Source organism: Staurois parvus, unplaced genomic scaffold (genome assembly GCF_062004578.1).
Source record: "Staurois parvus isolate SC_StPar_1 unplaced genomic scaffold, SC_StPar_1.0 ptg000746l, whole genome shotgun sequence".
Classification (NCBI taxonomy): Eukaryota; Metazoa; Chordata; class Amphibia; order Anura; family Ranidae; genus Staurois; species Staurois parvus.
The window spans coordinates 1,484,753-1,499,779 of NW_028318542.1; the positions used below are offsets into that span (position 1 = coordinate 1,484,753).

Below are 15,027 nucleotides of genomic sequence, written 5' to 3' on the forward strand. Positions count from 1 at the left end.
GGCCCCCTACTGACCCCGGGCCCTCGGGCAGCGCCCGAGTTTCCAAATGGTCAGTCCGCCCCTGAACAGGTACACTCCAACAGCAGTCTGCTTGACTGACTGTTGGTATCCATTTTCCGTGGTAACCACCTGACTGAGTAGGATGACTCTTAGCGCTATCTCTTCAAACCCTAGTGTGTCTAGTAACCCAAGCTGTAGACCATGCATGAAATGTGTTGGCTATTTGCAGTATGCTTCTTTAATAACTTCAGACCAGGCGGAAGGCAAAGTTTAATGTTTTACTTAGAAAAGAGCAAAATACCACAGACTCCTCTATTGCACAAAAAAAACAGTCCTTTCCTACATTCCTAAAAAACAGTCCTTTCCTACATCCCTAAACAATAACTCAGGCTTGTGTGCTGCCCTGGCATACCTGCAAAGGTTAAGCCCATGTATCATAGAGCCCATGTGTAACAGAGTCCATCAGTGTAAGTCTCCAGTAGCTGGTATCTTTGGGGCGAACCCCAGGCTCCGGTGGCTTCTACATCACAAAAGATTCCAAGGTGTGTAATGCCCTCCAGTGTAGAGACTTGCAGAAGTTTCTGGAAGCCAGGAGACGAAGAAGGGCTGGTCTGCATACTTAGGGGAATCTAGACAATTTCCCCAGGCAGGAGTCCTGGCATGGTGGATAGGTCAGCCCTTAAATATGAGAGGGCCTGGTCTGCAAAGGAGTCAGGTGTAACGTGACGTGAGGAAGTGCTGCTGGTGTGCAGCCTGGGAGGGGGCCCCAGAGGAGGGGAGTCTGCCTACAGGCTGGAAGCTGGGAAGAAGGACCTCCACTGTCCCGCAATCTACCGCGGAAAGACAGCCTGTCAGCAGGGGACCAAGCCAGCCCAGCGTAAGGCCTGAAAGCTGCTACCACCTTTAAAGCTACAGGAACAGGGCAGTGTGAGTAGTTCTATGCCCCCTTACCCAAAGAAGGGAGAGGGCGGTCAGGTGCAATGCCCAACTAGTTCTCCCTGGGCTACATTCTTTGTGTGTCTCAGAATCCCTTGCCCTGGGATATGCTCAAAACAGCCAGGTGCATTAGGGGATTTTCATCTGGGGTTTGAGGAGGTTCATTTAAGGGGACCAAGTGCTTCTTGCAAAGACTGTGCTAATTTGTCAGAAGAGAAAAACCACTCCTGAAAGAGTAGAAAACCTAGGATCTTGTCTTTCATGCTTTTTTCTGGATTTTGCCTTTTTTGTGCCTAAGAAGTTGTCCTCCAAGTTGTTTCGGTTCCATTGGACGTCCCATATACTCCTAGACCCCATACAAGTCGTTAACCCTTAACAACAACTAAAACAACAAACACCAAGCTCATGAACTGTTCGCTGACTGTGGATGCAAATGTGGAAAATGCGTGTTTCCTGGCTGTGCAGAGCTTAGCGGGACCCAAAAATCCAGCAGCCCTCAAGAGAATAGCGCTACAAATATAATGCCACTCTCACCCAGGCCAAGATTGATGGCAAAAGGCCCTCTGGACCACTGTCTTCTTTATATCTCCAGGATCAGTGGGTCCGACACAAAAAAGCCCGCCAAGAAGAAAACCCGGAAACTAAGGTTAACCCTAACCCTCCTGTATGGGGCACCTTCTACCTAGCTAATTTTCAACCTGCTTACATGCATAAAAAGAATATAGAATTTATTACTTTGCTGACACAGTGTACCACTGTCCACCCTACACCTAGTGATGGTATAACTATATGTTTTATTTATACTCTGTCTTATGTAATCAAAAGTACTTACCTGTTACTGAATATCCTATACTTAATAAAACATTTTCTTTACTGTTCTATTTTTAGAAAACCAAATAAAAACTTATTTAAAAAAAATAAATAAAAAGAATATCAAATTTGAGATAAATACTGCAAATTCTGTAAATACTATATGTGAATTAGAGATCACAAAAAAGTAGATAAATCATTAACATGAAATCACTAAAAGAAAAACATATTTGCTACTTATAGTAGAGGCAATGCACTGATTAGTAAGGTAAAATAATAAAATGTACGTGTGGTGTAAATGAGCCCTAAAAATACCAATAAATGCAGTTATGTATTTGAATAAAAAATGTATTCTATTTCAAATTTAATTACTATAAATACTTGAATATGACTTAATGTCAGCCTCTTCTTTGTATAGCAGCTTTTAGACTGGAAGAGGGAAGGATAGTATTGGGGCTCAACAGTTCTTCTGCATGAACATGTGAGCATATAACGCTGTACATAAATGAAATTTATGTCCTTTTTTTGCCCACAAATAGAGCTTTCTTTTGGTGGTATATGATTACCTATGTGTTTTTTAATTGTTGCGTTATAAACAAAAAAAGACCAACAATTTTGAAAAACACACTTTTTGCTATAAAACATCCAATAAAAAAAAAAAAAATAACATTTTGTCATACATTTAGGCCAAAATGTATTCTGCTTCATGTCTTTGCTAAAATAAATTCCAACAGTGTAAATTAATTGGTTTACGTGAAAGTTATAGCATCCTAAATTGGCGGTATATATATATATACTGTAATTTTTATTTTAATTTTTTTATACTAGTAATGGCAGCGATCAGCAACTTATAGCGGGACTGTGGCAGGCATTCTGACACTGGGGGGGGGAACTGAATAACTACCACTAACATCCCCAGTGACACCAATACAGTGATCAGTGCTAATATAATGCACTGACCCTGTGCTAATACTGAGTCCTCATACACACTGGTCATTTTTACAGCGGCTCTTTTTGGCTTTTGACGATTTTTTCTACAGCCAGTAAACCCCCCAGCATGTTATCCTATGTGTCCATACACACATAGACTGGAATCAATGTTTTTTAGCAGTGGCATTTTTTGGCTGGAAAAAAACCCAGGACTAGTGGGTTTCTAGAGGAGTTTTGTAGCTGTAAAAATGCTCTAACGCTGAAAAACGCAGTACATCACAACAAACCAGCAATTTTGAACTTCTTTGACCAAATAAAAATTTTTTTGGGGGGGGTGAAAAATGCTAAAAACCACAAGCGTGAAAAAAACGAGGCAAAACGCTGCTAATCGCTAATACAAAAACACTAAATAATGCTAAAAACTCACTCCTTTAACGTGGCTTTACACAGCTAATGTTAACAGTGTTATTAAAATGCCCTGAGTATCATGCTTTTAGTATCAGTATCAGTCTATGTGCACAAATGACACTGGGCAGGAAGGGGTTAACATCTAGGGCGATCAAAGGGTTAACTGTGTGCTGTTTTACTACAGAGACATGCTGCTTTGTATTTTTCTGCTACGCAGAGAAATACAAATCAGCATGTCCTTGCTAGCCGGAGAGAGACCTGTGTTGTTTACACACAGATCTCTCCACTGTCAGCTTTACACGACAATCACCGGGTGCCAGTGGGGAATCTCTGGCCGGGACCCGGTGATTGACATCCCAAGCCACCAATTTTGACCTAAAGGGACGCTTTTTGGACGCCATGGACGTTTCTCAGTTTCCAGGCAGAAAGAACAGGAAAAATGCAGGCAGGGCGCCGGACAAAGCACTCGGGACAAAATGTATGTGAAATGGTTTGATACAGTAATGGAATACTAGGTGATTTTAGTGAATTTAGTGAATGTCACTTTTTGTCATTTTCAAATTTCCCGCTGTTCCGTCCCCCGTACGTCCCGACACTCGCAGGGGACAGAACCCAGACATTACAGGGGACACTGCAGGGGGGACATCGCGGGAGCGCAGGACAAGGTAAGAGAAGAACAGATCCCGGAGCAGCACCGCATGGTAAGCCCGAGTGTAGCTCGGGGTTACCGCTTCTGGTGCTGAAACTTTACCCCGAGCTACACTCGGGAATACCGCCAGGGGGGTAAAAGAATACGTAAACCCAACTTTTTATATTGCTGATATGTGCCTGACGTACCATGTACTTGTATGATACAGTATCCTGTTCTCTTTGATTCCTTTGTGTGAAAACCCTGGTGTTCCTGCCAGTCCCTCTGCTTTCCTATCAAAAACTGACCACACTAAGCAGGAAAGCACATCATGGTCAGTTCTCTAACTGTGCTGACAACTCAGCCTGATCTTCACCAATGATCAGAGTTCTGCTGACTCGTCCCCTCTGCACAGTCATTCACCGGGAAGATCAGTGTGCTGCTGTTTCTCCTATGCAGCTGAGAGTAGAGGGTATGCGATCGCTTATAAAAAGAGGCAAAAAGATATTTATAATATATTTTGTATCTATACACACATGTTTTTGCCTTTCATTACTATTTGTATTTCAATGTTTTTTTATTAATTTTTTAAACAGTATAAAACACAGGCAACAAAACACACCCACGCAAGGACTATCAAACGCACATATAAAAAATAAAAATAAAAAAAATAGAAAAAATAGTTCTCTAACGCCAACTGGGCAAAAGGTACGCCCACACAGGGGCTATCAATGGCACATAAATTACAAGAACATTAATATAACTCTGACTGTAACAAACTAAAAGCAGCTATCCACTGCCACACCAAAAACAAACAGAAAAGAAAAGAAAGGAGTACAAAGAGAAAGGAAAAAAAATAAAATAAAAAAAATAATATAACAAAAGAGCAGGGGTCCAGCCTTTTATTTCTATTTGAAACTGAATGGGTTGTTTTACAAGGTGAGGGTTTACATTCACTTTAAAGTCTGGCATTCAGACAAACTGCTAATTTCAGCCTGAGGCTGTATTCTCACCCAATCAAGATCTCGTCCCTAGCCAGCACCGTTGAACCCACTTTCTCTGATACCAAGTTGGACTGGACCTCCCCCAGCCTGCGACTGTACAGTGAAAGGAGAAGCAGCATTGTAATGAGCTCCTCCCTCTGTCACTCTGCTCTCTCCTCCTATCAGCATGTTTCTCATCACCACATAAACTGATAGGCTCCTTGTGCTGCTTCTTCCTCCTATGCTCCAACTCTGCTATGCAGAGGCTGCCAGAGGCTGATACCAGGTTAATATCAGGTACTTACACTGCTAGCATGCAAAAAAATACATGTAATGATGTAATAATGATTTCCAAACTGCAGTCATTTGTGTTTTTTATATCCATTTGCAGTTCAGCTTTAAATAGTTTGTATTTTACTGTCTATAAATTACTGGGTGGCAAACACATTTATTAAAAAGATTTGTTCTGGGTATTGTTCCAATTTCAGCAATGAAAAAAAAAAAAACACCTAAACCTTTCAAGTGCCCTACCCATCGCTGATGACTGAATTACGCAAGACACAGGCAAGGAAATTCCCTCCTGTTCAGAGTGTTCAGGAGTGGAGGAAGATTGGAAGGAATACACCCAAACAGCTGCTTTATGCTAATGGAATCTATTGTCATACCCATCCAAGGATTTACATTTTTTCCTATCCAGTTCCAAGATTTACACAGCTCTGTCACATACACAACCCTGCCTGGCATGGGAGGAGACCGGATTAACTGCTATGGTTAAAGCAAAACTCCGGACATATTTTAATTTTTTTTTATTATTTAAATGCAGTGTTACCTCTCCTGGGGCATATCCCATATATTGTTGGATCACTGCTCTGTTTTTTTTTTTTTAAGTGTTACTAAACCCACAACAGTACAATCAGTCTGTATATGCAGTAAAGCATGCTTGTTATACTCACTATGGAACCTAAGGGGTTAATCCTCTGCATTGTGTAAAAAAGACTGTTTGATCCTGTCTTCTCTGTCCCTCCCCTTCTTCCAGTGTCCCCCTCTTATCTTCTGATAAGACATATCATGTGGAGACACTGCACATGCTCAGTTTGGTGTGTATTGCTAGAGTGTTTTTTTTTTTTTTCTTGGGAGAGTGCATGTGATCAGCACAGGGCCAGTCAGCACTGTCCAGACAGAGGTCAGGGGTTCTGCATCCTTCTAAAGCAGAAAGAAAACTCCTCCCACACGCTTTAACCAATGCTCTGCTGGACACTGATAGAAGTCACAAGACTGCTCTAACTGCTGATGAGAAAAAGTCTTCAGCAGTTTCTAGTTACTAAAATAATTGCATTTACATGTTGTGTGTACTGTGGGAGACCAGATATAGTGAATGCAGGTTCTGAGGAGATCAGATATAGTGAATGCAGGGTCCGGGGAGACCAGATATAGTGAATGCAGGGTCCGGGGAGACCGGATACAGTAAATGCAGGGTCCAGGGAGAGTGGATATAGTGAATGCAGGGTCCTGGGAGACCAGATATAGTGAATGCAGGGTCCGGGGAGACCAGATATAGTGAATGCAGGGACCTGGGAGACCAGATATAGTGAATGCAGGATCCTGGGAGACCAGATATAGTGAATGCAGGGTCTGGGGAGACCAGATATAGTGAATGCAGGGTCCGGGGAGACCAGATATAGTGAATGCAGGGTCCGGGGAGACCAGATGTAGTGAATGCAGGGTCCAGGGAGACCAGATATAATGAATGCAGGGTCCGGGGAGACCAGATATAGTGAATGCAGGGTCCGGGGAGACCAGATATAGTGAATGCAGAGTCCGGGGAGACCAGATATAGTGAATGCAGGGTCCTGGGAGACCGAATATAGTGAATGCAGGGTCCGGGGAGACCAGATATAGTGAATGCAGGGTCTGGGGAGAGCGGATATAGTGAATGCAGGGTCCGGGGAGACCAGATATAGTGAATGCAGGGTCCGGGGAGACCAGATATAGTGAATGCAGGGTCTGGGGAGAGCGGATATAGTGAATGCAGGGTCTGGGGAGAGCAGATATAGTGAATGCAGGGTCCGGGGAGACCAGATATAGTGAATGCAGGGTCTGGGGAGAGCGGATATAGTGAATGCAGGGTCCGGGGAGACCAGATATAGTGAATGCAGGGTCCGGGGAGACCAGATATAGTGAATGCAGGGTCTGGGGAGAGCGGATATAGTGAATGCAGGGTCCGGGGAGACCAGATATAGTGAATGCAGGGTCCGGGGAGACCAGATATAGTGAATGCAGGGTCTGGGGAGAGCGGATATAGTGAATGCAGGGTCTGGGGAGAGCAGATATAGTGAATGCAGGGTCCAGGGTTTAGTAACATTTTGATTATTATTATTATTGCCCTCTACTAGCTCTAGCTGTAATTCTGGGCTATGAGAGCTGTGGGTCTCATACATGGAAGGTATGGTATCTTTTGTATGCCCCCCTCCCCTTTTGGCCTTTCGCAGAATGTCATGTCATTATTTTTTCTTTTTCTATACAATGTCTTAGTAACAAGCGTTTACTTGGTCCTGGCAAGAAAATGGCAGGACACACCTAGACCTGTTGGGTTGCAGCAGGGTGGGAATTATATATTTAAATCCAGATGCAGGTTAACCTGGTTCTAACACAGACTGGAGGAGACACCGAGCAGGTGGAAGACGCATCAATAGCTGGATGATGGAGGGATATCTATTGCATGTGTTACGTTTGCTGATTCTTTTCTCATCTCTTCCCCTTGTATTTGCAGGTAGGAGAACTACATTACAATTTCATGTAGTTTCTTTGTTTTCCCCTTGCTCTAGCTGCACTGCGTAGAATGAAATGTAAAAACACTTTAAAAACAAGACCTTAATAATTTCTGGAGCTGTAGGAATGGTGGAGAAATTCATCTTCAAAGTTCACAACCAAAGCAATGAAATCACAAGGCTTGTCCTTTTTTTTTAAAGAAAACAGAAATTTGGCAGCCTGGCAGCTTTTTAATGTAAACAGAAGATGCTGCTAGAAACTGACATAGTCCTTTGGACATTCTAACCCTTCCATGCTCTATAAAAAGCTAAAAAGAAAAAAGTTTTGACTTTCACTATCCTATAAAAATACGTTAGAAGCCTAATTTTCATTACAAGTGGGATCCATGTTTACTTTTTGTACTTTTCTTTCTCTTGCACAGAAACCCATTCACATTTTTTCTTCACAACTGTCACTAATGATTCCACATATGATTACCCGCCCTACTACACGACCAGATCCCTGGATGACGTCATGCTGTTCTGGTATGACAGTGTCAATGGAGTTATAGAGCGCCGGGTGCCATGGTTTAGGAGTACCTCCGGCAACTTATTGGCTGCCACTTTTGGTGAATATAAATACCAGTTAATGCTACAAAGTAAATTTGAGCAATATAGAAATTATATGAATGATACTGAAGGTAAGTGAACATTTCGTCATTTAAAGTCTCATTTGTTGCATCTCTTTAATGTTAGGGCTTTAGACTATAAATTCCTTCTTTAGTTTGGATTTATGTGGTGCCTCCATTGGCCACTCACCCTATTGTATTTTCGTTGGATGATGCCATTGAACAGAATGTTGAATGTTTGTAATTTTGGCTGTGACTCTTTGCGCCCTCAAACTCATTTTTGTGTTTCATTTGCTTGAAGACTGGCTGATAAATACGATGGAAATGTGCATCTTGCTTCAATCCTTTAACCGTCATCAGCGTACATCATACGTCAGCAGCAGCAGCAGCAGGGGGTTATGGCTCATTCACAACATAACATGGTGTGGGAAAGGTGCGTTTCTTGCACTGCATAGGAATGCACTGCCCTAGTTCGACCCATTAACTGCACTAGGCAGCACAGTGGCTAAATGGGTTAGCACTTCCACCTGACAGTACTATGGTTGTTGGTTCAAATCCCAAAAATGACACCTCCTGCCTGGAGTTTGCATGTTCTCCCTGTGCCTGCATGGGTTTCCTCCCACACTCCAAAGACATGCTAGTAGGTGAATTGGCTCCTGTTTGCATTGGCCCTCATATGTGTATGTTTGAATGTGAGTTAGGGACCTTTGATTGCATGCTCCTTGAGGATTAAGGACTGATGTGGGTGTACAATACAGGTGTACCTCGGTTTATGAATTTAATGCATTCTCCGTATTGCAAAAAAATTGTAAACCAAAACATGGTTTCCCATAGGAATGCATTGAAAATCAATTAATCCATTCCGGAGGTAAAAAAAAAAAGTTGCTGTCACTATATGGGGCAGCACAGTGGCTAAATGGTTAGCACTTCCATCTGGCAGCACTAAGGTTGTTGGTTCAAATCCCAACCTGCCAGGAGTTTGCATGTTCTCCCTCTGCCTGCATGGGCTTCCTCCGGGTACTCCAGTTTCCTCCCACATTCCAAAGACATGCTGGTAGGTTAATTGAATCCTGTCTAAATTGGCCCTAGTATGTGTATGTATGAATGTAAGTTAGGGACCTTAGATTGTACATCCCTTGAGGGTTAGGGACTGATGTGAATGTATAATATATATGTAAAGCACTGCATAAATTGACAGTGCTATATAAGTACCTGAAATAAATAAATAAAAAAATAAAATATGTCAGTGCCAGTTTTTAAATTTAATTACCAGCATTTTTTCTTATAGCTCAGATAATCAGCTGTTACTTTCCCACCAGCTAAAAGAAAGAAAGTTTCCTTTTAGTTTATTTCCCCGAGTTAAAAGAAACAATGTTTCCTTTTTAGTTTGCTTCCTGAGATAAAAGAAACAATGTTTCCTTTTAGTTTGTTTCCCAAGATAAAAGAAATTAAGTATCCTTTAGCTCAGGGGAAAGTGACAGCTAATTCTGTGCACTATAGTGAAGGAAAAAAAAAAGCTGGCAATTGTATTTAAAAATCAGCACCGACATACACTTCATATTGCGAAAAAAATATATTAAAAATTTGTAAACCGAGGCATTATTTTCAATGGATTTTCATTCGTAAACCGAAAATTACGTTAACCGAGGCTGCATACATTGGTAGTGCTGTATAAGTACCTGTAATAAATTAAGTAATCTAACAAATTGCCACCAGACAATGTGGTAACCCAATGACAGTTAGGCTGGGTTCACACTGATGCAGTGCGGAATTCGCAGTGTTTTCTGTGCGAATTCTGCACCACATCAGAATCGCACCCCGTTTATGCGAACCACTGCGGGTGTGTATGTTAAGTTAACAACACCCCGAAATCGGTCTGCAAAATGCAGTGCGATGTGCAGAATCGGATCGCATAGGTGTGAATACCCATGCGATCCGATTCTAGTTTGGACCCAAAAAAGGGTCCTGCGCCTTTTTGATGCGGGTGCGGTGTGAATAAAGCCATACAAAATGTATGGCTCCAAATGCACGGCACACAAATCGCATGTCATTTGCACAGGAATGTGGTGCACTGAGTAATACTGACAGGGGAGAGACCTGTGTGTTAACAACACAGTTCTCTCTCCTGCCAGCAATAACATGCACAGCAGAGTAATACACAGCAGCATGTTTCCCAAGTAAAATGCACACACTGGTCACTGTTTTAGTGTCATTGGGGATATCAGTGGCAGTCAGTCCCCCCAACCCCCCCCCCCAAGTTTCAGAATGCCTGCTGCAGTCCCGCTATAAGACGCTGATCGCTGCCATTACTAGTGTAAAAAAAAGTATTCCAGTATATATACCGCCATTTGTAGACGCTATAACTTTCATATAAACCAATTAATTTACACGTATTGGGATTTTTTTTACCAAAGAATAGCAGGATACATTTTGGCCTAAATCTATGAAGAAATTATTTTTTTTATTTTTTTACTGGATATGTCAAAAAGTCAAAAATATGTTTTTTTTTCTCAAAATTGTCAGTCTTTTTTTTTTATAGCGCAACAAAATAAAAATGCACAGGCGATAAAATACCACAGAAAGAAAGCTCTATTTGTGGGGAAAAAGGATGTAAATTTCATTTGGGTGCAGCGTTGCATGACTGCGCAATTGTCAGTTAAAGTAATGCAGCGCTGTAACGCAAAAAATGGCCTGGTCAGGAAGGGGGGGAAATCCTCTGGAGGGCAAGGGGTTAAATACCACCAATAGAAAGCTCTATTTATGTGAAAAAAAGGACAAACATTTCATATGGGTACAGTGTTGCATGACTGATTGTCAGTCAAAGTATGACAGCGCTGAAAGCTGAAAATTGGTCTGGGCAGGAGGTAGGCAAGTGGTTAATATGTAATATAGTGCCAGGAGTGTTGGCTATTTACTTGGTCCTTTAGTTGTATACAAGCAGGGGCGGACTGACAACTCATGGGGCTCCTGGGCAATAGGAGATCATGAGGCCCCTGTGTCATTGCCCAAACTCAAAAAAGCCTATGAAAAAGGTACCAGGGGCATCTCATGGGGCCCCCTACTGACCCCGGGCCCTTGGCAGTGGCCGAGTTTCCAAATGGTCAGTCCGCCCCTGTATACAAGTCATAAATGAATCAGAAAATGTAATAAAAATAAAAGCAAAAATACCATTTCAAATTTCTAATTTTGTGATTTCAGAATTCCAAGTATTGCAGCTGTTGGATGGCTGCGTCCTCTATGATGATGGAACATTTGACACAATGTTCAGCTTTCACTACAATGGGAGACCATTCATGAGTTTCAGCGTGGAGAACGGCAGCTGGATCGCAGATGACCCAAGAGCGCAGATCTTCGCTGACCTAAATAATGGGAACAAGACAGTGTTAGAACAGACCAAGAACAGTATGGTGACTACATGTGTTCCACATATATATGAGCTGCTGTCTCTGGGAAACTGCACACTTAACAGGAAAGGTATTGTCTCTCACAATAGTGCATGCCAAACCATTTTTTTAAATATCCGGCTAAAGTGGGGATGGGTCAGCACCAGGGGTGGACTGACAACTCATGGGGCCCCCGGGCAATAGAGGATCATGGGGCCCCTGTGTCCTTGCCCAAACTCAAAAAAGCCTATGAAAAAGGTACCAGGGGCATCTCATGGGACCCCCTACTGACCCCGGGCCCTCGGGCAGTGCCTGAGTTTCCAAATGGTCAGTCCGCCCCTGGTCAGCACTTCTGTCCATACCTATTGCGATCCAGTGCTCTGTTAAAGAATTTTCTCTTCACTTCCTGTTCCAGTGACAACAATTTTACCAAACAGGAAATGGAGGAACATCTGCAACATGGACACATACAACAATAGCTTTCCCACACTCTACTTTAACCTCTTCACGCCAGCCGAATGCAAATGTGCTGCCTCCTGGCGTCAGGGTCTACACGCCGAGCGGCCGCACATTTGCGGTCTAATAAAAAAGAACCCTGCACGCTCCCAGCACACATGTCCGGTACTCATGGAAAGGTCCCGATCTCCTCTTTCGATTGGGACCTTTCCTGATCATGTGACTGCAGTGACGGCGTGTCACGGTGGTCACATGACCCTAAACTCAACCCCGCCTCCTGGCTTCTGTAACCCTTAAAGGGCCGGGAGGCGCCGGCGTGAAGGGGTTAAATAAATACATTTGTCTTTCTGTCTGTGCTGCTGTAAGGCTTGGTTCAAATATGTGTGGGTGGTGGCGCTGCGGATCCGTACAAAAATCCATGCAACCGCGCCACTCGCACAGAGGAATGCGGACCTGTGCGCGGGTGCAATTACTTCTAATGGCACGCCGCTCGCACTGGAAATCGCAACCGTACTGGGAACCGAGGTTCCTGTGCCGGCTGCTTTTTCAAATGAATGGGCTCTGTTGCCTACACAAAACATGGACTGCAGGAGCGCGGATATGTTAGAGATTTTCCTTCACTTCCTGTCTGATAAAACTGTAGAAGTTATGGGAATCCTAGATAGCAGTAAAACCCAACAGGAGTTCTGATCCTTCCCACCTCCAACCGAAACTAAGTCAGTGTTTTGGGTAGACATACACTTTAACCACGTGCCCTCCACAGGATTTCCCCCCCCTTCCTGACCAGGCCATTTTTTGCGTTACAGCGCAGTGTTACTTTAACTGACAATTGCGCAGTCATGCTGCACCCAAATTAAATTTATGTCCTTTTCCCAACAAATAGAGCTTTCTTTAGGTGGTATTTGATTGCCTGTACGGTTTTTACTTTTTGCGCTATAGAAAAAAAAAAGACTGACAATTTTGAGAAAAAAAACAATATTTTTGACCTTTTGCTATTAAACATGTCCAGTAAAAAAATCTAAAAATCAAATTTCAACAAAAATTTAAGACAAGATATAGTCTTTGCTAAAGAAAATCCCAATACGTATAAATTAATTGGTTTACGTGAAAGTTATAGTGTTTACAAATGGCGGTATATATATTGGGATTTTTAAAAATGTTTTTATCTTTACTAGTAATGGCGGAGATCCCCGACTTATAGAGGATCTGCAGCGGGTATTCTGACTCTGGGGGAAACTGACTTGGTGTCACTGAAAGCCCCAGTGACACCAATACAATGATCAGTGCTAAAAAAAAAAAGAACTGACACTGTACTAATGGCACTGGGCTGGAAGGGGTTAACATGATCAAAGGGTTAACTGTGTGCAGGAAGTATTTTACTAGGGAGCGGTGTGTTGGTACTTCACTGTAATCACACTGCTCTGGATGGCTGTGCTGAGCACAGCCATCCAGAGCAGTGTCCCCGAGCTGACAGGGAAGAGAACTGTTAGTAAACAAAAAAGTTCTCCTCCCCGTCGGAGATCGTTGGAAAACACCGGCGAGTAGAAATAATCATAAATACTTGTAATAATAAATTAATAATAATTAACCCATAACCTTAACCCTTAAAAAAGTAATAAAATAATAATAACACCAATAATTTTATTATTGTTGTATTTTTGTTCAGGTGTTTATTAATTATAATAACAATAATGAATAATAATAATAATAATTATTATTGTTATTATTATTATTATTAATCATGTGATTGCTGAGTTCTCACCCTTAGAGCCGGAGGGGGACAGATGCTGCATCCACCTAGGTAAGTAAAAAAAAAAATCCCCATACTTTTAAAGCTTCCCTTTCTCCTAATGTAATAGAAGAAGTTCTTGCTTTTATATTGCCTTCATATTTAGGCTCGGTTCACAGTGCTGCGATGCAACTTTGACGCGATTTACAGTGCGATTATGTGGTGCAACTTTTATACCACTTTGCATATTCTATGGGGCTATGTTGACTGTAAATCACACCTTTTGCACCATTTTAAGTCGCATTGATATTTCCAATGTCATACGATTCTGTGCCACTCAAGTTACATCAGAGGTCACAATAGTGTGAACCAGGCCTTATGTTGTCTCCAACCATCCATATTAGTACAGCTCTAGTTCTATGAAAGAATGGGGATGGGCAGTAGGTGGCATGTATATCAGATACAGGGCCCAAATTGTGTCTATGGAGCTGCTGAGTTAATGAACTTTGGAAGTTGTTCCCAAAACAAGGCATACAAAGAGCAAATATCTAGTCCCCACTATTGCCTGTGGTTCCCCAATACTGACTTACTATGGCGTGTTCTGCTCTGTGTCCCTGTGTGGAGATGGCCATCTTAGTAGAGGCAGGGCTGTGCTTCCTCATTGCAGAGCCTCCAGCAAGGAGAACAGTGAGCAGCACTGCGACTAAACATCACTCCAAATCTCCTCAAGTCGCATCAGAAGTCACACTAGTGTGAACCAGGCCTTAAGGTGTCCCCAGCCATCCATATTAGTACAGCCCTATCTGTATGAAAGAATAGGGATGAGCAGCATAGTCATAGCTCCCAAATGTCCCTGACTATCTCTGACTCGGAACAAAGTCCCTCTGTCCCTCTTTCCTCCTTATTTGTCCCTCATTTTGGTCTGATCTATGTAGTTGTATATAAAATGTACTACTTATGTATCAAAAAGTGATTCCCAGTGCTAAACCTTTCATTCATTTTCTGCATGGGTACATTTCAGGACAAAATCCATCCAGTTCAACCATAAAATAATAATTAAAAAAAAGTTATATTCCTATACCCACAATTGATCCAGAGGAAGGCAAAAAAAACAGCGAGGCATGATCCAATTTGCTCCTGCGGGGAAAAAAATTCCTTCCTAATCGCTCAAGAGGCAATCGGATATTCCCTGGATCAACTTTACCTATAATTGTTAACCCCCCTGGCGGTATTCCCCAGTGTAGCTCGAGTTAACTTTCAGTACCACAAGCGGTAACCCCGAGCTACACTCGGGAATACCTTGCAGCGGTGCTCTGGGATCTGTTCTGCACTTCCCTTGTCCTGCGCTCCCGCAATGTCCCCCCTGCAGCATCCGTGGCCATCTCCTC

The 15,027-nt window shown here is 42.6% G+C and overlaps 2 protein-coding genes across 2 annotated transcripts in view; one reads left to right on the top strand and one right to left on the bottom strand.

Moving 5' to 3' along the window:
* The window catches only part of LOC149445091 (cytochrome P450 2G1-like), a 776,615-nt gene that overhangs the window by 534,493 nt on the left and 227,095 nt on the right, over positions 1–15,027 (bottom strand). The window lies entirely within an intron of this gene.
* LOC149445094 (major histocompatibility complex class I-related protein 1-like) overlaps positions 7,356–15,027 on the top strand; it is a 58,332-nt gene continuing 50,660 nt past the window's right edge. Inside the window, exons 1-3 of the mRNA XM_089654134.1 lie at positions 7,356–7,465; positions 7,886–8,143; positions 11,270–11,545. Of these exons, the coding sequence (XP_089510260.1) occupies positions 7,393–7,465; positions 7,886–8,143; positions 11,270–11,545 (607 nt within the window). The 5' untranslated portion in view covers positions 7,356–7,392. The remainder of the gene's footprint in view (positions 7,466–7,885; positions 8,144–11,269; positions 11,546–15,027) is intronic.